Source organism: Chelonia mydas, chromosome 10 (assembly GCF_015237465.2).
Source record: "Chelonia mydas isolate rCheMyd1 chromosome 10, rCheMyd1.pri.v2, whole genome shotgun sequence".
In the NCBI taxonomy this organism is placed as follows: domain Eukaryota; kingdom Metazoa; phylum Chordata; order Testudines; family Cheloniidae; genus Chelonia; species Chelonia mydas.
The window spans coordinates 30,358,201-30,382,079 of NC_051250.2; the positions used below are offsets into that span (position 1 = coordinate 30,358,201).

Sequence of the window (23,879 nt, forward strand, 5' to 3'; positions counted from 1 at the left end):
CCCGGGATGCAGGGACAGGGGGCGCTGTGCCCGGGCCGGGTGTCACCCGGGATGCAGGGGCAGGGGGCGCTGTGCCCGGGCCGGGTGTCACCCGGGATGCAGGGACAGGGGGCGCTGTGCCCGGGCCGCGTGTCACCCGGGATGCAGGGACAGGGGGCGCTGTGCCCGGGCGGGTGTCACCCGGGATGCAGGGGGGAGGTGCCCAGAGCATCCCGGTGACCGCCCGGCGTTTGCTGCGTGCCCGCCGCGCACCCCGCCCCGTGCGCTCCCCGGCGGCCGGGCCCGCAGGTGTCTCGCCAGCGCCAGAGGCGGCTGCAGCGTCGCTCCCGGCTCCGGTGGGCTCGGCGCTCCGCGGCTGCCCCCTCCCCCCGCCCCCTCTGGGCTGCCATTGGCTCCCGGCCCCGCGTCTCCCGCAGCCCCTCTCGCTGGCACCCGCCCCCGGAGCCCGGCTGTGCGGGAGAGGAGCGGCGCTCGCTCTCCGATCGCTCCGCAGCAACGCGGGGCTGGCTGGCTGGCTCGGCGGCTGCAGCCCGGCTCCCCCCCCGCCATCGCTCCCGGCGCCCTGGGAGGCGAGCAGCAAACCCGCCCCGCGCCGCCTCGTGCCTCCGATGAGCCCCGCAGCCGGCCGCCCCTGCAGCCAGCCAGCCCCGGCAGGTATATGGATAGGAGCTCCTTGCTGCAGCTCATCCAGGAGCAGGTGAGTGCTGGTTTCCAAGGCAGCGGCTGCTGCTCCTCTCCAGCTCGGATGGGGTGGGTGCCAGCCCAGCTCTGGCATGCAGGCTGGGGAGGGGGCTAACTTTCCATGGGGGGGGGCAGTGGAACAGGGGCTCTCTGCAGACGTGCCACCCCGGCTCTGTGCCCATCCCCTTGGTATCTCCCTGGTGGGTTCTTCCCATGCCGTGTCGTTAGCTCGTGGCTTCGTGCAGACCAGGCCACGTGCACCTCTGGGGTCTGTCTCCCCCTCCTGGTGGCGTCCAGGCGGGGAGCCCTGGTGTCCTCAGCCAGCACCGTCTCTGTCGTGCCTCTGAAATAGAACGGATGTGCTCGTGAGCGTGGATGTGGTGCCTGCTGGCAGCGAGGGGGCGGCTTACACTAGTGAGAGCCAAGCATCCTCCCCCCGCCCCCCGCCAGCTCCGTCAGAGGCACTCTGAAGCTGGCCTGCCGTGACCCTGCTATTCCAGCTCCGGGGGCACCTCCTGAACCACCGGCCGCCAAGGGTGTTGGATCGGGGCACCTGCTCGAGCAGCAGAGGGGGAAATATGTGCTGTAGCCAGCAGCCTCAGTGGCCATGCAGCTCCTCTCACTTTTGACCTCCTCATTCATCCCAGCCCAGAGCTCTCTAGCTCAGAGGTTTGAGGCTAAGGACCTGATTCAGTGCAGCGCTGAGCAGCAGCAGCTGCCCTCAGACTGGGCAAAGAGTGGGTGAGGGGTGTCCAGCACCTGGAAACACTGAGCTCTAATTCATTAACACATGGTGGCACTGAGCCCTGTGACCTGACTACAGGATTGGGCCCTAGTGCATTAATACATGGTGGTCTGACCGCGGGATCGGGCCCTAATGCGTTAACACTGTGTTGCATTGAGCTCTCTGCTCTGATTGCAGGATTGGGCCCTAATGCATTAACCCTTGGTGGAACTGAGCAGCACTCTGTTCTGATTGATTCCCGGCTGGAACCCCTTCATCTACTCTGGCAGCCAAATTCAGTCTCTTTAGCCAGTCCCCTGCGCTGCCAGGGATTCTGATGTGGGGGAGATTGGTCGTTAATTTCAGTTAGGAATTTAGACTCCAAGTTCCCCTTTCAATAATTATCCCTATGACTCACTGCATAACCTTGGGCAAGTCCCACAACCTCGTTGGAGGGGGGAGCTGGGTTACCAGGCGTCTCACTGGCAATCGGATGTGGGATCTGAGCTGAACCTCCAGGAGTTGAGGGGTACACATGTGTTTAAACATCTCTGTAAGGAAAGGGTTGCCATGAGGGAGAGAGCTTGGGCCTGTTACACTCCTGGGGGCAGGGAAGCAGCAATGCCAGTCAGCCTAGAGCAGTGGTTCTCAACTTGCATCCCGTGGGCCACTTGCAGCCCAATCAGCACATAGCTGTAGCCCAGGTGACCTCCTCAGGGCCATACAAGCAGTATATATATTGTGTGGATGCAGCCCACACAACACACAGAGAGCTGCATATGCAGCCCACAATGGTAAATAGGCTGAGAACCACTGGCCTATAGATGATCGTCCAAAGGTTAGAGAGCTTCTTAAGGGAGGGCTTCAGATCCTGTCACCTCCATGTCCAACCTTTCTCAGCAGCTAGAGGTTGAATAAACTTCCCAGTCCTCGTGCCCTGTGGGAGTTGTGATGCTGCAGCCTTAGGTGCAGGGGATATGAGCAACGGTGATGACAGTTTGATCTGGGAGGGCGCAGGCCACAGGCGCTGGAATGTGGCTGGAGATGGGGTCTCTGCAGGCCACTGAGTGGGGAATGACTTTGCTGCTGCTGTTTTGGTCTGTTATGGGCTGGCCAATTTGCACTGAAATGCACAAGGCAAGAGAGAAGCTGGGCAAGTGTGTGTTTGAGTGCATGTATGCACTTGTGCATGCATGGTAGATGTGCATCTCCGTGTGTATTGTGCAAGCATGGAGCAAGTGTGCATGCTCATATGTGGGTATGTGTGTGCTTCTAAGTGCATACTGGGTGTATGAAATGCCTATGTGCATATTCAGGTGGGTGGGTGTGCTTTCACATGGGGTGTGTGCCTGTGTATACTATGTGCATGCACGTGTGTGTGTGGTGGGGAGGGTGCAGGCATACATATTTATCGTGCGTATCATGTGCGTACAGGTATACATATGTGTGAGGCATGTGTATACTCTGCATCTCCAGGTGTATGTGCGGGTGGGCATGTGTGTACACGAGATGTGGAGGTATAGTGTGTGTGCATCTCCGTGTGTACATGTGGGTGGGCATGCGTGTACACGAGATGTGGAGGTATACTATGTGTGCATCTCCATGTGTATGTGTGCCTATGCAGAACAAGTGTGTGATCCTAAGTGTGGACATACTGTAGTGTCTATATATGCGTGTAGATGGGTGTGCATTCACATAGGGCGTGCATGCATGTGCAGTGTGTATGCGCGCATGCAGACGGGTGTTGTGTGTGCTTGGGTCTGCATTTATGTGTGGTGTGCATGGGTGAGAGCATGTGCGTTTGCTGTAGTACACGGTGGTGCGAGGGGGCAGCGATGGCAATGGTATTGGCCACAGGAAGAGGAAGTGAATAGCTATTGACTCTAGTGAGCTGAATGGAGGCCCAGCTGTCATACCCAGGGAGAGGGGGCAAGTGGCTGCCTGGTGGAAGTGGGTCGTTTACTGGAGGCCAAACCCAGTGGTACTGGAAAGTACCCTAGGGATTATTATTCCTGGTATATGTATTACAGTCATACCTAGAGGCCACAAGTGTGGTGGGAGCCCCTGTGCGCTAGGCGCTGTACGTAAAATAGTAAGAGACAGGCGCTAGAGCTTACAACCTAGAGAGACAAAGAAGGGGAGGCACAGGGAGGCACTGAGTGGTGAAGTGACGTGGGCAGGGCCACCCAGCCAGTCTGTGTCTGAGCTGGGAATAGAGCCCAAGTTTCCTGAGTCCCAGTCCAGCACCGTAGCTATTTATCCACTAGCCCACACTTGGATGTGGCTGCTTATGCTGGGGGGTTGCCTACCTGAGATGCTGTTCAGTGAACACGGGTGTCACAGCTTCCTTGGAGCCCTCAGTTCCCTGCTAGGCCCAGTGTGCAGGGAACTGGGGGCTCCAAGGAGAAAGTAAAAGTGGAATTGGTACCCGACGTGGGGTTTATTGTGGGGGGGTGCAATGTCCTACACTGCCCCCACACAGCCCCTTCCTGACTGCTTCCTGGAGCACTGCCCCACCCCTCCTACAGCAGAGCCATCCTAGGCTCACTGGGCTCTGGAAATGTAGCCCAGGGCACATGGCCAGCCACATGAAGGATCAGGAGCAAGTGCTGTGGAGAGGCAGTAACCCCTAGAGCAGTGGTTCTCAAACCCTTTTTTTCCACAGACCACTTGAAAGTTGCAGGGGGTCTCAGCGGACCACTTAATGACCTTTCCAAATGTTGTTTGCACCGTTAGCTAACTAGTGTAAAATGCGTTGAATAAAAGCGCTATATAAAAAAACCTTTATAATAATATTTTTTGTTCTACAAAGAAAAGCACACAACTCATATTTTTATATCAGTAGTTTTACCTTTCTAATGCGATGGATGTGCCCTCTCTCCCCCGCCACGGCAGCCCCCGAGCTGGGGCTGGGAAGGAGGGGGGGTCTCTCCCCCACCACAGCAGCCTGGAGCTGGGGAAAGTCGTCTCTTTCTCTGGCTGCCGCAGCCCTGCACATCCCAAATTCCCCCCGCCCCCTCTTCTCACCCCACTGCCCCCTCCCACTTACCCCCATTCCCCCCAAGGCCCCTACCTCACCTAACAAGTGCATCTTCTCCAGGGTCCAGGCACCTAATTAGTGAAGTCGAGCCTGCGTGGCTCCTCTAATTAGGTGGGTGGCCCTTTGTTCTGTTGTGTGCAGCCGCCCAGGTGCGCACCTTAGAGGGAACTGTCCGCGGACCACCTGAGTGGAGCTCGGTCTGCGGCCCACAGTTTGAGAACCTCTGCCCTAGAAAGCTCCGCTTGTAACTTGCTTTCCTTGTCTAGAGCAAGGTCTAGGTGCTGTGATCAGCTTCCAAAGGGTTAATTTGGCCATGTGCTGCATCCCCCCTCCTTGTAATCCCCTTTCTCATGCTCTTGCGGGGAGGAGGGTCCCTTCCCCTTCCCTGGATTGGGCTCTCTCTGCAGCTGCTGCGCCCTCCAGGGCGAGATGCGAAATCTCCACTAGGTCTGTCAGTAGCCCCAGGGAGCAGTAGATTCTTTGGGCTGGAGAGGCTGCAGTCTCCCTCAGCTCAAACCAGAATAGCGTGTCCGTGTCCCGCAGCCTTCTCCGTCCTGCCCATTCCACAAGGACATTGCCAGGGAGCTCTGTGTTTTGCATTTTGTTCCCTGGAGAATAAGATGACAGAGGCAATATTATTTTCAGAATAATTCTGTTTTACTGGCTTTGCCTCCCCGGGGCAGAACCCAGCCTCTGTCATGCCCTCGGCAGGGCCCTTAGCCACACTCTGACTTTTCTTCTTGACCTTCCAGCGTGTTTTTTTTTTTTTAAAGACTAGCCCTTTCCCCACATTATTCAAAGTACTTTTCAAGGAGGAAATTGGATACAAACCTTCCTGGTACATCCAGCATGACTGTGGCTTTGCTCTGGGTGAGTGAGGACGTGACACTTTGGAAGAGCTGAAGGTGGTGCGCGGGGAATTCGATGGGGTTCTGTTTACCTGAGCCAGTGTGAGTCTGGCTCCCTGTTCTGAAGTGGGAGCAGGAGACGGGATGTGAGGGAAAGGGTGGGAAGTGCAAAGGAGAACTTGAAAAAGGCCCGCTCATCAGCCCATCAGAATCCCTCCATTTGCACACCGAAGGGGCATTGCATCTCAAAGAGTTTGGAGCTGAGAGGAGGGTGCAGATGTGGACACGCTGAAATGGAATGGGCGACACAGCATGGATCACTTGATAACTGTCCTGTTCTGTTCATTCCCTCTGGGGCATCTGGCATTGGCCGCTGTTGGAAGACAGGATCCTGGGCTAAATGGGCCATTGGTCTGACCCAGTGTGGCCTTTCTTGTGTTCTTAAACTGCATGGGAAGCTCAGAAGAAGTTGGGAAATGGGGCGACATTGGGCTGCGTGTCCTGATTCAGGTTCAAGGTCTTCAGAGTTGATCCGTTGCTCATACTGCAGCTGGAATTGCTGGGACTTGAGGTATGAATCTGGGAAGTTTCTGAAAGGACTCAGGGTTTGGACACCTTGGTTCTGAACTCCGTAATCACAGCTGGTTATTGATTCCAGCCATGCTCTCCCAGTAAATGTAGGGCAGGTTGAAGGGGTCACCCACCTGGGGAACATTGTCCTTTGTAGAGCTAGGACAATGTTCCTAACCCCCCCTTCCCCAAGCCTTTTGAAGGCCTGTGAGTTTTGCTCCTTTTCCAAGGCCCTCGTATTTTACGTGCAGCTTCTGCTTTCTGGAAGTTGACCTGCAAAGAATTCGGGGGCTTGTTGGTGAAGGAGAAAGAGGCAGGAGTGTCATAAACAAAGGTGCTAGGGTTAGGGGTTCCTGCGCATGCTGACTTACCTCTCTTTGTCCTTCCAGAGCTTCAATTGCCTGAGCTCCGCGCATGTTAGTGAGTGTGCCCAGTGAGACAGGGCAGCATTAGCCCCATTTTATAGACTGTGATCAAGTCACCCCATAACTTTCTCTCCTGCCTTTAGCAGAGCCCACTCTCCCATCTTAGGAGCTGTGTAGGAGGGATGGAGTGGAAGGATTCTGTGGTCTGGACTGAGTCTCAGGAGCTCTTGGTTCATGTCCTAGACTTCCTTGGCTGCACTCATGTGGGAGAGTGAGAGAGACAGAGCAGCTGGGCTGAGGGTTTCCAGGGTTAGTAAAACCCATTGTTGAAATCCTTTGCTTTAAAAATCTCCCTCCATGACTGTGCCAGGCATTGTAGCAGAGTGAGGACTGTGGGGCAGCGCCCAGCCACTCCACTCCCCACAAGTTGACAGCTACTGCAGTGCCAGCCTCTCCTAGAAGAAGTGACCTTAGGGAATAGTGTAAGAGTCCTGGTGTAGGGAAGCTCCCATCTACTCCAGCCGCAGTGCCATCTTCCCAATGCTTGGAGCTGACCCCCTTCGGCCTTGGGTTCTCTGACTCTGGTTTCTTTTGCAGCTTGATCCAGACAACACCGGTTTCATTGGCGTAGAGACCTTCGCCAGCCTGGTGCACAGCCATGAGCTGCCCCTGGATCCCGCCAAGCTGGAGATGCTGGTGGCTCTGGCCCAGAGCAACGATGAAGGACAGATCTGCTATCAGGAGCTGGTAGACCTGGTCAGTAACGTGAGTACTAGTAACAGCCCCGAGGCGCTGTGCAAGCGCTGTAGATCTGTGTGCTGCCAGGGAATGCTTTGCCCAGGAAACATTGCAGCTGGAACAACCCACCTGGCAGTTCTAATCCTGCAGCCCCCAAGAGGACAGGCTCAGGGTGGCAACTGAAGGACAGATGGGCATCGCTCATGTGCATGGACCTGCCACTCAAAGGCAGGATTTTAGGGAGGGGAAGTGCAAAACCCAGCCCTCCGTTTAGTTCGGTGTTAGAGACCATGGGGCAAATTCATCCCTGGTGTAAGCGATCCCGGCTCCTGCTGATGTCAGTGCCCTCTGCCCCCGCTTACGCCAGGCTTGAACGTGGCACTGAGACTCAAAGGTGTGGCTCCCAGGCAGTAACCACTCTCCCAGGGCGCCCGCTGCACAGAACGGAATGAAGCCCATTTGGTGGGATCCCTCAGGCCGGCCCAGTGCCCATTGTGGGCAGCTGGGCTGGGGTGCTGAAGAAGGAACTCCAAGTCAGCACTCCCTGCTGGCTGGCCTGTGTTAAATGAATTGGGGAGGTCAGCTCAGCTCCCAGGGGACAAGAGGCTGTTCCACGCAAGCCAGCATTGTTGAGCAGGGAGGCCCAGCATGGCACGGGCCACAGAAGCAGAGCCGCTCCCTCCCTGAACTGAGACATGGTGGGGATGGTTTGTGTTGCTGATTGCTGTTCTCGGGAGGCCTCCCCAGGGCTGGCCATGTGGTGCCAGCACTGGGTGAGAGGAAAAGACAGTTGTGAGCAAAAGGAGGGGAACTCATGTGACTCTCCCATCGAGAGCCACCCTTATCACTGACTGCTGCAGGGAGCTCCTACAGCTCCTTCTCCAGGGTGATGGTGGGACAGCTCACAGCTAGGGGCTCCCACGCAGCCAGGGCTGCTGCCCCATTCTGTTCTAGCAGCTGCAACCGGGGAAGTAGGGCTTTGTCTGTAGCGGGCGCTCTGACCTAAGTTGCTGGTTCAGGACCCATGTGAGAGGCCTCCAAGAGGGAAACAAATAGGGAGGTGGAAAATAAAGAATATTTTCCCCCTTTTTTGCTGAGCTCTCGACTAAAGCAGGCAGCACCGCTGGCTATGCAGAAAGAAATCCTTAATTCTCCATAGATTATTCCTGATTGCCTTGGCCGAGCGAGGCAATGATCCGGCAAGAGAGAGAGATTAGCATGCTGTCCCTGTCCCTGCTGTGTGCTCAGAATCCCAAACCCGTCATGGCCCCAGTAAAAGCCCTTCCTCCCCCTCTCCTCAGCTGAGGATGGAGAAGGCCTGGGTCACAGTGCTTCCCTGATGATGGCAGGAACTGGAAGGAATGGGACGGGGAATCCCTGCCCTGGGCTGACCCCTGCTGGCAGAGGCTGGGAGTGGAGTAGCTGGGCGGGCTGTGTACCTCACGGTCTCTCTTTGCAGATTAGCAGTAAACGTTCCAGTAGCTTCAAACGAGCTATTGCCAATGGGCAGAGGGCACTGCCCCGGGACGTGCTGCTGGACGAGACCGGCCTGGGCTTCTACAAGCGCTTTGTCCGCTACGTGGCCTATGAGATCCTGCCCTGCGAGATGGACCGGCGCTGGTACTTCTACCAGCACCGCACCTGCCCTCCGCCCATCTTCATGGCAGCCATCACGCTGACCCAGGTATGCTGACTGCTCCGGGGGACCACATTGTCCTGCCCTTGTATCTGCCGTGGGAGAAGGGGCGGTCCTAGCAACCAGTCATTGGGGTAGGGCTCCCTGGCACCTGCATGTGATCTGAGGAAATAATCCACCCTGGGCACCTTCCTTGGGGATGCTGAGCTCCAAAGCCAGGGCAGGAGGAGGATGTCACAGAGTCACCCGGCCTGGCAGCAGGCAGGGGTATCACAGGCTCAGCTCGGCCTAGCATCGCGGCGGGGAATTCCTTCCGGTCATAACTGACAACTAGCCCCTTCCCTTCTGCAGATCATCGTGTTCCTCTGCTACGGGGCCCGGCTGAACCGGTGGGTCCTGCAGACCTACCACCCAGAGTACATGAAGAGCCCGCTGGTGTACCACCCGGGGCACCGAGCCCGGGCCTGGAGATTTTTCACCTACATGTTCATGCACGTCGGGTAAGGACATACCACTCCCATGCCCCCTGCGGGTAGGCAGCTCAGCTGGTGTGGAGAGACTGTGTTCCTGTCTCTCTGCAGCAGGTGGGGTGGTGGGGACTGTCACTGAAGCAGGGTGGGCCAGCCCAGGGCTGGATGAACTTGGGATATGAATTCCTATCTGCCCCCCGGAGATCACAGAGCCTGCAGATCATGGCTAAGGTCGAGGTATGGGCGACAGCTCGCTCTGCTTGCTCTGAACTGCGGACTAGAACCGTTTATTTAACTCCTGGGGCACTGCATGGCTCCTGGGAACCGGTCACCTCTAGGCTGCCTCCTTGTCTCTAGCCCAGATCAGAAATGGCTGAAAGGTATTCCCACCCGATGGGCGTTTTGTTGGCCTGTGTGGAGTGAGGAGTGAGGAGTGGGGGTCTCAGTGCGTTCCTAGTGCACAACAGCCCCCAGCGCCTCCCTGGCATTATCAGAAGAGAGGCCAAGGGCTGAATGGGCTTTGAGACTGGCCTATCCTCTCCCCCGTAGGTGTGGTCCCTCCAGGTCAGGGCTCAGGTACCGCTGAGGGTCTGTCTACACTGTCTACATGGCAGCTGGGGAGACAGGCTCGTGCTAGCTCTGCTTGAGTAGGACACTAAAAATAGCAGGGTGGACACTGTTGTACAGGCGGTGGCCTGGGCTGGCCACCCAACCCCCTGGGCTCAGCCTGGAGCCTCCCCCATGCCACATCACCTGTGCTGCTAGTCGGAGAGGCCTAGCTCAAGCAAAGTTAGTATGCGTCTGTCTCTACCCACGCTGGGAGGGAGGAAGGCTCCCAGCTGCAGTGTAGACATCCCCTAAGAGGGCACGGGGTGGGCGGTACCTTGTATTGCAGCTGCCAGCACGGTGCCTTGCTTTGTGGGTAATAAAGGACATCAGACTCCAGGAGGGGGTTTTGAGCTGGATGAATAGTGAGACAGTTACATTTTGGGGACTAGAATTTAGCCTCAGTTGGGTTTGCAGCCCTTCTTTGTTATTAATTATGATAATTATTATTACTCTTTGTATGATCATAGCATCTAGAACCCCCTTGTCACAGGACTCCACGGTGCTAGGTGCTGTACAGACAGAACAGAAAGACAGTCAGCTTGCAATCTAAGTAAAAGACAAGGGATGCCAGACAGATACGGACAGAGAAATGGGGGCGGAACAGTGAGACAAGTCTAGTCACCATGGTAGGCAGCGATCTCAGTGCACCTGCAGCCCAACCATTGTCCAGTTTTTTGTAGGCCTCATGCCAAGGGAGAGTTGGAAGGAGGGGTTTGAAGGAGGACAATGACGTGGCTTTGCAGCTGTGCACAGGGAGCTTCTCTCAAGTGCGAGGGGAGAAAGCACAAAAGTGCTTGTTTGAAAATGTAAGAAGTGGGCGACAGAGGCCGGGTTCCTGGGCCGAGCGGGGGCGGGAGTTGACCTATTGATGCAGAATGAGAGAGGACAGGTTGGGTGGGGCTAGGACATGAAGGATCTAGAAAGTGAACACAAGAAACTTATGTTAGAGGCGATAGAGAAGGCGGAACCAGTGGAGGGACGCAGAGAGAGGGGTGGCAGGGTCAAAGCAATGGGCTGGGAGAATGATCTGATTTGCTGTTCGAATACCCGGACGGGCAGTTTGGTTTGATCGAATTTCACAGAAAGCAAATTTGGGCCAGTGGTCAAGACTTGACTCAACACATTTGTCTTGTGATGAAGTGACATTCCTTATGGGCAGAGGCAGATAATAAAGGGGAGGTCATCCAATCAGGAAGCAAAAGCAATACCAAGTGACTTGGAAGGAAGGATACAGTTGCGGATAAGACTTGGAGTCAGAAGACCTGAGTTCTAGTCCCGGCTCTACTATTTTCTCACTATGTGACCTTGGGGCAAATTGCTCTCCGTGCCTCAGTTTCCCCACCTGTAAAAGAGGGCGCATCACAGTTGTGAGGCTTAATTCATTAACACTTGTAAGCACATCAGCTGGGATGGAAATGAGCCCCACTGAAAAGCCTATAAATACACAGAGTTTTAGCATCAAATGGTTGCTGGGACAGTGGGTGAGCAGCCCACCGTCTGCAATTCATTCGCACACAACGCTGATCAAACTATATTGAAGAGGGTCAGATTTGTGGAGCAGCCAGTTCCCCAACAGGAGAAAGGGATAAAGTCACTGGTGGCCTAGCATTACTGACAGTCCAGGCCCTTCCTCCTCTGCCAACCCTTCCCTGGTACTACTCCCCACGTCCAAGCTGCCAGGATTTGTGAAAGAAAAGCTGTGTCCTGGCAGCTAAATCCTGGCACCAAGACCGAATCCCAGGGTTGCTCACCTCCCAGTCTGTCGTCATGGAAAGAGCTGCGATGTCATAAATCCAGCCTTATGATGTTGCTGTGGGAGGCAGGATAAGGGGGGCTATGATGGGGTGGGAAACACCTTGTCGATTCTTGAGGGATTTGCATGCTGGCCAAGCAGTGTCACGAGAGATAAGAGGTGACAGCGTAGGGCTGGAAAGCTTTTCCGCAGGACTGAAGTTCCTCTTGAGCTACTTGGAGGTGCTCTCTTGTACCTGGCTCCTGCTTGTGCCTGCCCAGAATTGGGGCACATCGAGGGTGAGCTCAGATGCATTACCCGTGTTTAAATGTATTTCATGCCAAAGTTGCCGGGTTTCTCTTTCTTTTCCCCCTTCTCCATCTGTGTCAGGGCACAAGCATTCACCTCAAATGCCTGGAGAACGAAGCAAGTGACCAGTGGCTCAGAATAGGCCGGACCCCAGGGGCCCTCCCAATACATTTTGCATGAGAACGGCTCCAGACCCACACACACTGATGCTCAAAGGCAGAGTAAGGGGGAAGAGGGATCACACAAAGGGGCCATCGGCCAGCAATGGCCACGAATAGCAGCAGAAAAGCAAGCTGCGCTGTTACATGGCTCTGTGTCCCAGGCAGGAGAGACATGGCTTCGACTCCTTCCCAAGCTAGTGTCTAACGGGGACGACAGCCATCTCCCGCCCTCATAGATGCTCTCAGCGCAGAGACCACGGCTTTGTGGGGCTCACCAGCGCGGTAACAGCAAAGAATGCCAATTAGGGATGATACAAATAATTATCATTGAAAGGAACGACAAAGGTCTGATCACGGGAGCGCAGCCCGTTCCCCCGATTGGTGAGATTAGCTGCAGTTAACACTTATCATGGCCTCTTGATTGGTGGGATTAACAACAGACCGCCCTCTAATTGGAGGCTGTTTGGTGAAACGTCGCCCGTTTAGCACTGGGGTGGTGTTATCTTGAAATAGATCCCCGATGCCAATGTCAGTGGGATCCTAGAGGCTGCCTGGCATTTCAGGGCTCGGCCAGGACTCATTGCTATGTACCCAGGGCATTCCTGGGAACAGGCCCCATGGCAGGAGGCTGCAGCCGGGTCTTCCTGTCTCAGACCTTCCACCCTCAGCCCCGGGAGGTCTCAGCTCAGTGAGTGAATGTGGCCACTGGCTCTCAAGGCTCCAAGTGAAAATAAATTCAGCTGGAAGTGGTGTTTACACAAGCTGCAATGGGATGGACTGTCTCAGGGAGCGGATCTTGGAAGAGGGATCTTTTTGGTCTCTGTTTCCAATCCTGCCCAGGTTAGGTGGGCTCAGTTCAGTTCCCTCCTGGGTGGATATCCACAGGTGTGGCTGGGAGCAGCCATCACAGCGAGGCTTGCAGGAGAAGGGTCTGGGCTACACAAGGAAGCATGGGAGGCAGGAGGTTTTATTTGCGACTAGCTTAGTCTGTGCCCTTGGGCAAGTCACTGCCCCTCTGTTTCGACTCCTGCTCAGTAAAACGGGGGTGCTGGAAGGACTCATTGGTGTGTATAAAGTGCCGAGAGACGAGATGCTGCAGATGTGCAGAGCTGGGCCATGAAGAGCAGCCTTCCCTTCCCCCCGTACAGAGGCCCTCCCTGCTCAGGGTTGCGGCACACTGGCTGGGCTGGGGAGGGAGGCTCTTGAGAGGCAGCGGGTATCCACCTCCCACTGAAGCCAGTGGGAATTTCAGGTGCTCACCAGCATCTCCCACGGTTGGGCCTAGTTGCTCTGTGCTGAGGCCAGCATGGGATCCTAAAGCCTTCAGAAGGGAAGGGTTGGGCCAAAGTCTCAATTTGCATTTGTTATTCCCAGAAACTCCCTGATCCATCCTGGGCCCTGGGTTTAACCCGCTGCCTTCCTGCACAGGGCACCGTGTACCCTCCCACCCCTGCCCTGTGTGCGCAGCTGGCCAGCGCCCTCTGCTTGCTTAGTCCGTACCGAGTTACTGCTGGATGAATGTGTTTCCTTGTCCCTCTGTCTAGGCTGGAACAGCTGGGATTCAACGCCCTCCTTCAGCTGATGATTGGGGTCCCCTTGGAGATGGTCCATGGCATCTTACGCATCAGCTTCCTCTACCTGGCGGGAGTGCTGGCAGGTGGGTGGGGAGCGCCCGGCTGGAGGCTGCCTCCTGCAGGAATTCCCTTCCCCTGCACTGGCGGCGAAGGCTCATTCAAGACCCCGTCCCGCTGCCAACCCGGCTGTTAGCTCCCCCTTATTCCCATGGTGACTGATCCTCCTAGAACCGAGTCCTCAGCTGTCCCCTGGGCCCCTCCTGAGACGGCTGCAAAGGCCCAGGTGTGTGCCTATGCTGTGGCAGTCAGCCTGAGAGCTCACCGCTGTCTTCTCCCGCCAGCTTCTTTTCTCCTTTGCTCCTCTCTTGGCCTGTCTTTCCCTTCCCATGTTCTCTCCGCCTTCCCCTCTTCCCCCTGGCGGTGCAGGCCACTCCTGGGCTCTCCCCACACCCACCCGCTAAGCTGTCAGAGCTCTGCATTTCCGTCTCCCTTATTCCCAGAAGGTGGGTCAGCACCGCCAGCTGAGATCAATAAAGAATTAGAGCTGCTCGTGATACATTACGTGTCCTTAGGTCAGGCGGAGCCCCACTGAAATGGCTGAGGACAGCAGGGCTGGGGGAAAGATTGTCCTTCATGGGCAATTTCCAGGAGAGCCGGGCTTTCTTGGGCTCGTAGAGATGGTGACCCAGATCTCTGCTGAGCTTCAGTTGGTTACTGACTTGCTCCCAGAGGTCCCCTTCCTACGGCTCTATTCCCTTCTCCTGTAAACCGGATCTGGGTTCCACAGACACAGATAGTGATTGCAGTGGGTTGGCTCCCTTTAACAGGGGTTCAGAGCTCCTCCTGTGGGTCTCGATATTGTCCCTGTGATATCTGGAGTGCATGGGGAGAGTGGAGCCCCGTACTGTAACCCTGCTGTGGGGGAACGCAGCTGCAGCCAGCCCTGGGACACTGGGGAAGGGCTATTATCCCATCTCATCTGCCCAGGACAGCCATGCAGTAAAGTGGCTGTGTGTGTGATACCGCTGCCCTCTCTTGGATGGAAGCAGAACTTCTCAGCTCTGCATCACATGCCCCACAGCGAATGGAGATTCTCCTCTAGCTCAGATGATGCTACCCTGGGAAGTACATGCAGGAGGGTCCCCAGCTTTGGGTTTTATATTCAGCTGGTGGAAATTGGCCATGCCCTTGTAAGCCACGTTCACTCTGCAGCTGCAGAAGAGGTAGCAGGAGCAGTGCCAACTCCCCTAGTCTGCCCAGCCTGACCTGGAGGGACCTGAGGCTGGAGGGAAGGCCAGGATCCACAGCACATTCCATGCAAGGCCCCTCTGCTGCCAAAAATGGGAGCAAATCAGGGCCAGGCACGATGGGTTTGTGCCCCCCAGGAGCAGCACTGAGACTCCAAAGTAGCCTTCACATGACCCTGACTTTCACTCATAGCTGAGTTGGGTTTGAACCAGTGACCTAGAATTGAGGGGCTCAGTGTCCCCGCGCCAGCTTCTTGCAATAGCTTCGTTTCAAACCAGTGGATTTGTGTGGCCGTGAGGCGGGAACTAGCTGGCATCGCGGTGGAGGGTGGAATCCCCAGCCACCCCATCATCCTCATTTCAGGGACCTCTGTTTCTCTTGCAGTCCCGCACCATGGTTTTTGCTGTGGCCTGTCCTGCATCCATGGAGACGGGGGCGGGGGCCCTGGGGAAGTATCGGAACCAGACTTTTCCCCCATCCCGCTGTCGCTAACCCCCAGCACCTTGCGCTGTGATCGCGTTAGACTTCATCATGGATGGGAAAGCCCACCCAAGAGCGCAGGAAGTGGTGGTGGTGGCTCTGACTACCTGAGTCAGTACCAGATCAATGCTGCAGGGGGCACTGTGCTGCTGGAGTCTCTTGGGTGAAGCCTGAGTCCCCAGAACTGATACCTAGATGCTATAGTGATGGGCATTCCCCGGTTCCCTAGTCATTGGGAGCAGCATGAGAAGTGCTGTCTGATTTCCCCAAAGCCATGGTGGCGTAGCTGGGAGAGGCGGCACACAGTGCAGTGTGGGGCAGGGCTCCATTCCCCAAACACCTCTTCCCTGTGTGACAGGGAGATCTTGTCCCCCACCTGGCAGGATGCAGTCCCAGATCCTGTTGTTGCCACGCCCACTGGCCTTAGATGGAATTGCTCTGCCAAGTCCTTCGGGGAGTCAGCTCCAGCACAGCTGTCCAGGGCAGCCGTGGATGGGGTGTGCAGGGAGCTGTGTCCCTCCTCTACTCTGAACCTCCACTCCTTCTAGAGCAGCACAAAAAGCCAGGAAGAGCCCTGCGGGGCTGTCGCCCACCAGTCATCCTAATGGGCCAAGTTCATCCCTGGTGTAACCCTAGTTGGTTTCAGGGATCAAGCAGGGATAAATTCAGCCCAATGCATGTTTGTGCACTGCATGTATTTTGAGGTGTCAAGTCAGCTGGGTGTACCTTGACTTTAGCAAAGCTTTTGATATGGTCTCCCACAATATTCTTGCCAGCAAGTTAAAGTAGTATGGATTGGATAAATGAAAGGTGGATAGAAAGCTGGCTAGATTGTCGGGCTCAACGGGTAGTGATCAACAGCTCGATGTCTAGTTGGCAACTGGTATCAAGCGGAGTGCCCCAGGGGTCGGTCCTGGAGCCGGTTTTGTTCAACATCTTCATTAATGATCTGGATGATGGGATGGTTTGCACCCTCAGCAAGTTCACGGATGACACTAAGCTGGGGGGAGAGGTAGATACACTGGAGGGTAGGGATAGGGTCCAGAGTGACCTAGACAAATTGGAGGATTGGGCCAAAAGAAATCTGATGAAGTTCAACAAGGACAAGTGCAGAGTCCTGCACTTAGAACGGAAGAATCCCATGCACCGCTACAGGCTGAGGACCGACTGGCTAAGCAGCAGTTCTGCAGAAAAGGACCTAGGAGTTACAGTAGATGAGAAGTTGAATATGAGTCAGCAGTGTGCCCTTGTTGCCAAGAAGGCTAACGGCATATTGGGCTGCATTAGTAGTAGCATTGCCAGCAGATCGAGGGAAGAGATTATTCCCCTCTATTCGGCACTGGTGAGGCCACATCTGGAGTATTACGACCAGTTTTGGGCCCCCCACTACAGAAAGTATGTGGACAAATTGGAGAGAGTCCAGCAGAGGGTAATGAAAATTATTAGGGGGCTGGGGCACATGACTTATGAGGGGAGGCTGAGGGAACTGGTCTTGTTTAGTCTGCAGAAGAGAAGAGTGAGGGGGGGATTTGATAGCAGCCTTCAACTACCTGAAGGGGGATAATGCCAGGTGCCCCAGAGGGAGTGAACCTAACAGGTAATGATCAAGTGATCTCTCTCCTGCCATCTATCTCCACCCTCTGACAAACAGAGGCTAGGGACACCATTCCTTACCCATCCTGGACTTAACCTCCATGAGTTTATCCAGTTCTCTTTTAAACCCCGTTATAGTCCTAGCCTTCAAACCTCCTCAGCCAAGGAGTTCCACAGGTTGATTGTGCGCTGAGAGAAGAAGAATTTCCTTTTATTTGTTTTAAACCTGCTACCCATTAATTTCATTTGGTGGCCCCTAGTTCTTATATTATGGGAACAAGTAAATAACTTTTCCTTATTCACTTTCTCCACACCACTCATGATTTTATAGACCTCTATCATATCCCCCCTTAGTCTCCTCTTTTCCAAGCTGAAAAGTCCTAGCCTCTTTAATCTCTCCTCATATGGGACCCCTTCCAAACCCCTATTCATTTTAGTTTCCCTTTTCTGAACCTTTTCTAATGCCAGTATATCTTTTTTGAGATGATGGGACCACATCTGTATGCAGTATTCAAGATGTGGGCGTATCATGGATTTATATAAGGGCAATAAGATATTCTCCGTCTTATTCTCTATCCCTTTTTTAATGATTCCTAACATCCCGTTTGCTTTTTTGACTGCCGCTGCACACTGCGTGGACATCTACAGAGAACTATCCACGATGACTCCAAGATCTTTCTCCTGATTAGTTGTAGCTAAATTAGCCCCCATCATATTGTATGTATAGTTGGGGATATTTTTTCCAATGTGCATTACTTTACATTTATCCACATTACATTTCACATGCCATTTTGTTGCCCAATCACTTTGTTTTGTGAGATCTTTTTGAAGTTCTTCACAGTCTGCTTTGGTCTTAACTATCTTGAGCAGTTTAGTATCATCTGCAAACTTTGCCACCTCACTGTTTACCCCTTTCTCCAGATCATTTATGAATAGGTTGAATAGGATTGTTCCTAGGACTGACCCTTGGGGAACACCACTAGTTACCCTTCTCCATTCTGAAAATTTACCATTTATTCCTACCCTTTGTTCCCTGTCTTTTAACCAGTTCTCAGTCCATGAAAGGATCTTCCCTCTTATCCCATGACAAGTTAATTTATGTAAGAGTCTTTGGTGAGGGACCTTGTCAAAGGCTTTCTGGAAATCTAAGTACACTATGTCCACTGGATCCCCCTTGTCCACATGTTTGTTGACCCCTGCCTCAAAGTACTCTAATAGATTAGTAAGACATGATCTCCCTTTACAGAAACCATGTTGACTTTTGCGCAACAATTTATGTTCTTCTATGTGTCTGACAATTTTATTCTTTACTATTGTTTCAGCTAATTTGCCCGGTACTGACGTTAGACTTACCAGTCTGTAATTGCCAGGATCACCTCTAGAGCCCTTCTTAAATATTGGTGTTACATTCGCTATCTTCCAGTCATTGGGTACAGCAGCTGATTTAAAGGACAGGTTACAAACCATAGTTAATAGTTCCGCAATTTCACATTTGAGTTCTTTCAGAACTCTTGGGTGAATGCCATCTGGTTACTGTTAAGTTTCTCAATTAATTCCAAAACCTCCTCTAGTGACACTTCAGTCTGTGACAATTCCTCAGATTTGTCACCCACAAAAGATGGCTCAGGTTTGGGAATCTCCCTAACATCCTCAGCTGTGAAGACTGAAGCAAAGAATTCATTTAGTTTCTCTGCGATGACTTTATTGTCTTTAAGTGCTCCTTTTGTATCTCGATCGTCCAGGGGCCCCACTGGTTGTTTAGCAGGCTTCCTGCTTCTGATGTACTTAAAAAAACATTTTGTTACTACCTTTTGAGCAGGGGGTTTGACGAGATGACCTCCTGAGGTCTCTTCCAATCCTAATCTTCTATGATCCTATGATTCTACCAGCGTAAAGTCCAGTAACCTCTTTCTAGTATGTGGAGTGTGCCTATTGTAGGCAGTGTGTGTGTGTTGTGTTAGCTAGCGTGTATATACGGCCTGGGTAAGATGTGGAGTGTGCCGACTGTAGGTGGGGTGCGTGTGTTGTGTTAGCCAGTGAGTATATATGGCCTGGGTAAGATGTGGAGTGTGCCGATTGTAGGCGGGGTGCGTGTGTTTTGTTAGCCAGTGTGTATATATGGCCTGGGTAAGGTGTGGAGTGTGCCGATTGTAGGCGGGGTGTGTGTGTTGTGTTAGCCAGTGTGTATATATGGCCTGGGTAAGGTGTGGCACGTGTGCTGCGAGGTGTGAGCTCCTGGGATGTGGTTGCGGCCTGTGGGGTGCATGTGGAGTGTGGGCTTCGGGGGTGTGTGCTGTGTGTTCTGGCTGGCATGGGGGGTGGTGCGGTGGCTGTGCCGAGAGTTACCGTGCCGTGTGAGGGGTGAGTGCGCTGGGGTTGGGGCTGGGGGAGATAGGTGGAGCGTGTGTAACTGAGTTTGTCACGTGGGCAGATGGAGAGGAAAAGCCCAAGTATGGAAACCTCCCATTCAAATTGGATGCTGAGCGAGTGAATGACTGACGCCCCGGAGCACCTGTTTGCCCTGCCCCCCCACCTCTTCCTTCCTCAGGAGAGGGGTCTAGTCCTGCCTAGGGTGATCCTCTCTCCCCCACTCTGTAACCCCCTTTCCTCTCTCCCCCACAGGCTCCCTGACTGTCTCCATCACAGACATGAGGGCCCCTCTGGTCGGAGGCTCGGGGGGTGTCTACGCCCTCTGCTCCGCTCACCTGGCCAACGTTGTCATGGTAGGTACCTGGCTCTGCAGCCAGGCCAGCCCTGGGGAAGGACAGACTGGGAGGTGGCTGATCTGCTTCTCCCCCCTGGCACTGGAGATCTGGTGTCCCTTAGGGTCACAGGACAGCAGAGAGGACGTCCCTGGGCCAGGAGCCCCCAGTGAGATGAGGCTAAAGGGGATTTGGCCAGGTACTGTGGAGAGCAGCATGGCGGGCCAGGGGTGTGTCTGGGCCTGCAGGGTTACTGTAAGTCGCCATTCTGCTCACGTTCCAACAAACAGCATTGGTCTGTGTCTTTTGATACATAACCAGCCAGGGGACTAGCACTGCAGGAGGGACCGGTTCATTCCTGATCTCCTGTCCAGCACCAGCTGGGGCACTGCACTGGCAGGGGGGCAATGCTGAGTGGGAGAGGTCTGATAGGTACCCGGAGAAGCCTTTGCCTCTGCCTCTGTCTGTGTCTCTGCCATTACCAGTGACAGCTGGGCAGCTCTGGTAGGCTCAGTGTGGGGTATCTGCCTCCTGCACGCTGTCCTATCTCTGTGCTTACGCCCATTGATGGGCCCAGCACAGGCCCCCTGCTTTCCAGGTCCAGTAAGCCGGCTCTGGCCACCATGTCTTGTTCCATGGGATGCGGCTGTGGGCAGGCGGTGGGCTCCCTGCGCACACGGAGCGCCACTCGCTCCCGCTGCCATTTTGAATGATGAGCAACAGCCTGGCCGGCCACCCTCAGGTCCCTCCCCACTTTGAAATGGTCCAAAGGGGATCCCAGGCCACAGCTCTCATGCCGCCGTAACTTGGGGTCTCTGTCCACAGAACTGGGCGGGGATGCGTTGCCCGTACAAGCTGCTCCGGATGGTCCTGGCTCTGGTGTGCAGTAAGTACGTGTCGGATGTGGTCAGGCAGTGGAGAGCAGGGCCTGTGGGAGCCTAGCTGGGTGAGGATGCTGGCAGCACTGTGGTGTCTTGAGATTTCAAGGGCAGAAGGGACCAATCTAATCACCTAGTTCAGTTGCCGGTCTCACGCAAGCCAGAGAACCTCACCCAGTAGGGTTGCCAACTTTCTAATCGCACAAAAGGGAACACCTTGCCCCTCCTCTTCTCTGTGGCCCCGCCCCTGCCCCGCCCCTTCAGAGGCCCTGACTCCACTCACTCCATCCCCGCTCCCGCTGTCGCTTGCTCTCCCCCACCCTCACTCACTTTTACTGGGCTTGAGCAGGGGCTTGGGGTGTGGGAGGGGGTGAGGGCTCCAGCTGGTGGTGTGGACTCTTGGAGGCAGTTAGGGTGCAGGAGAGAGTGCAGGGCTGGGGCAGGGGGTTGGAGTGCAGGAAGGGGTGAGGGATCTGGCTGGGGGTATGGGGTCTGGGGTGGGACCAGAAATTAGGGGTTCAGGGTGCAAGAGGAGGTTCTGGGTTGAGGCAGGGAGTTGGGGTGTGGGAGGGGGATCGGGGTGCAGGCTCCAGCCAGGCGGTGCTTACCTCAGGCAGCTCTTGGTCGATGGCACAGTGGGGCTAAGGCAGGCTCCCTGCCTGCCCTGCCTCTGTGCAGCTCCTGGAAGTGGTGGCATGTCCCTGTGGCCCCTAGGTGGAGGGGCCAGGGGGCTCTGTGTGCTGCCCAAGCCTGCAAGCGCCACGCCCACAGCTCCCATTGGCTGTGGTTCCCAGGAGCTGCACAGAGCTAGGGATCTAGGGGCCGCAGGGACATGCCAGCTGCCTCCGGGAGCTGAGCAGAGCCAGGGCAGGCAGGGAGCCTGCCTTAGCCCCACTGCATCGCCGACCAGACTTTTAATGGCCTGGTCCATGGGGCTGACCGGAGCCGCCAGGATCCCTTTTCAACAGGGCGTTCCAGTCCAAAACCGGATGCCTGGAACCCTGCCCCCCAGGGATTCCTGCCCTGGGGGGAATTATCTTCCTTACTCTGTAAGCGACAGCTCCCAAGTGCAGTACGTTGTGATTGAACTAGCTCTCACTCTCTTCCATGCCAGGACCCCATGTTACCCCCTTCCCATGTGCCAAAAGGAAGGGCAGGTGGTTGTTACCCCCATAGGCCTGTATGACCGCCGCTAAGGGATGAGTTGAATTAGAGCATTTCTTTTACAGAGGCATCTGGGCTCAGTGTAGGGACTCGCAGGGATGGAGAGCCCACCACTTCCCATAGCTTGTCACCCCCACCGATACGCAGATGCTGATGGTGAAGAATTGCACAACCTTCCACCGGGAAGCCCCTGTCTGCGTCTGGGAGAAGGGAGGCCTGGCACAGTGGGCAGGATTGCTGGGAATCAGCAGGGTCTGATGGGATAGATTTGCAGGGGAGGTGACTGGGGCATGAGAAGGGAAGACTCTCTAGGGCAGCTGTGGCTCTTAGCCAATAGCCTCCTCAGCAGAGTTGTGGCGAACATTCTCACTCTTCGTCCTCCCCCTTGCAGTGAGCTCCGAGGTGGGCCGTGCCGTATGGCTCCGTTTCTCTCCACCCCTGGTGGCCTCTGGCCCCCAACCCAGCTTCATGGCCCATCTGGCAGGCGCCATCGTGGGCATCAGCATGGGGCTGACCATCCTGCGCAGCTACGAGGAGAACCTGCAGGACCAGTGTGTCTGGTGGGTGGTGCTGCTCTCCTACGCCACCTTCCTTGTCTTCGCCGTCTTCTGGAACATATTCGCCTATGACCTGCTGGGGACACATATCCCTCCTCCACCATAGCATCCCCCCCGGGCCCTCCACACCCACCCTGAAAGTGCCAAAACCCAGACGATGCGGGTGCCAACCTCCCGGCCGGAGCCCTGCCTGTTACCAGCCACACACTTCTTCTATCAGTGTGTTATTTCAGCCGGATGCTGGACTGGATCTTCCTCGGCCCCTGCCTGAGGCTGGGAGGCAACAGACGCGTGACACGGAAACAAGGAACGCTGCCCGCTCGCAAATCCCGAGGCAACCCCCCTTCCTTCCCTGCGCAGCCGAGCTCGGCCAGAAAGCTATTCCGCCCTCCTGCGTGTGAGCGAATGAGTGTGCCCCCCGGGCGAGCGTGGGCGGGAGTGAATCGGCTGACCTGCCCCCCTGTGCCAGGCTGGGTATGCCAGTGCTCCCTACTGAATGTACAGTCTTCCTGCCCGTACCTCTTCCCTGTCCCTGCTTCTCCTTAGCTCTCTTGGGGGCGGGGGCAGCCCAGCTACTCTGCTTTGGGCAGCACCAGCACAGCAGGGACCCCAGTAAAATACTGCTCCCCTGTGAAGGTGGTTCTCTCGCTCGCTCTCATGCTCTCTGTTCCCCCTTTCCTGCTTCTCCCCATCCCTGCACCCCATTCTCCGTGCAGTCCCTTATGGCAGAGCCCTGCGGGGGCAGCATGGTAAGGGTGGAAAAGCTCCCCGCATGAAATCTCCGCTCCTTGCTTCCAGGCCCAGTAGAGAGTAGCGAGGGGACTCCATTTGCCCACGGCCAGCAGAGACCGGGCAGACAGCAGCAGCCACGGGTGCCCCCTGACTCTGCAGAAGATAGGGCCAATACAGTTGGGTGCAGGGACTGATGGAATCTCAGTGTAGCCACAGGCCAGGAAGCAGGTCAGGAGGGAGCCCATCTTTCCTTTATCCCTAGGAAACAGCCATGTCAAGCTCTGGTCTCTGTACCAAGGGCAGTTACAGTGCTCCCTGGCTTATTTAACCCTTTAAGAGCTCACGTGGCACACAGTTCAGGGTTAGTCTGAGCACCCACCCACTGTGCAGGGGCCACAGGCCAGGGCCTCCCAACACAAATTGCTCTTTTACATGATGGACTGTGGTGCCAACAAGATTTTTTCTGCGCCAAATCAGAGCTTGAGACCAGCCAGACTCGTTTCAGCTGTGACCCCGAGTTTGGCTCTCCAGGTCCCAAAGCCTGCACACCCCAGAGGTTTCAATAGCTGGTGTGAAACACCTCCTGGAGTCGCTCCACGGCGGCAGGCGTTGCTGGGAGCTTTCCCGAGCAATGGGTTGGTGCCTCGTGCTGAGAGGGGCAGGGATGGCCGAGGGAAAGAGGCAGGACCCGCATTTGAAGTCTGACCCTTTTTGGAGTATAAATAAATATTTTGCACACCATGTGGCTCTGCTCTCTGTCTGTCTCCACTGCAGTGTTGCATCCATTCCCTGGCTCCTCCTAGGGGAGGACTAGATTTCCCCGTCTTGGGCAAAGAACCAGAAGCCAGGCTTGCTTATTCACTGCTGAATGGGACATAATCCTCATCTGCTGTGGCCCAAATGGAAAATTGCTCATCCACATAGAGCCACTTGTGACATCCGGGCTTGTGACTGATGATGAGGGAGGACTGGCAAAGGACTGGGTATTTGAAGTAGGGCTGCCTTCCACCAATGGCCCATATGTTGAGTGCTGCTGTAGTTTGTCCAACATGCTAAGATTCTGGGAGC

General features: G+C 55.3%; 1 protein-coding gene across 4 annotated transcripts; it reads left to right on the top strand.

Moving 5' to 3' along the window:
• The first annotated feature begins 251 nt into the window (after window positions 1–251).
• On the top strand, window positions 252–23,552 carry RHBDL1 (rhomboid like 1). Of its 4 annotated transcripts, none has more exons than XM_037911622.2 (8): window positions 252–697; window positions 6,826–6,984; window positions 8,426–8,650; window positions 8,954–9,102; window positions 13,428–13,540; window positions 19,401–19,501; window positions 20,306–20,366; window positions 21,914–23,552. In XM_037911622.2, exons 1-8 carry the CDS (start codon window positions 659–661, stop codon window positions 22,183–22,185), a joined length of 1,119 nt encoding a protein of 372 aa, XP_037767550.1. In that variant the 5' UTR covers window positions 252–658; the 3' UTR covers window positions 22,186–23,552. The 4 variants fall into 4 exon arrangements, with proteins under 4 accessions (XP_037767550.1, XP_037767549.1, XP_043379533.1 ...); XM_037911621.2 differs by having other exon boundaries at window positions 323–697; window positions 6,826–6,993; XM_043523598.1 differs by having other exon boundaries at window positions 391–697; window positions 6,826–6,993; window positions 20,306–20,370.
• Window positions 23,553–23,879: the final 327 nt, after the last annotated feature.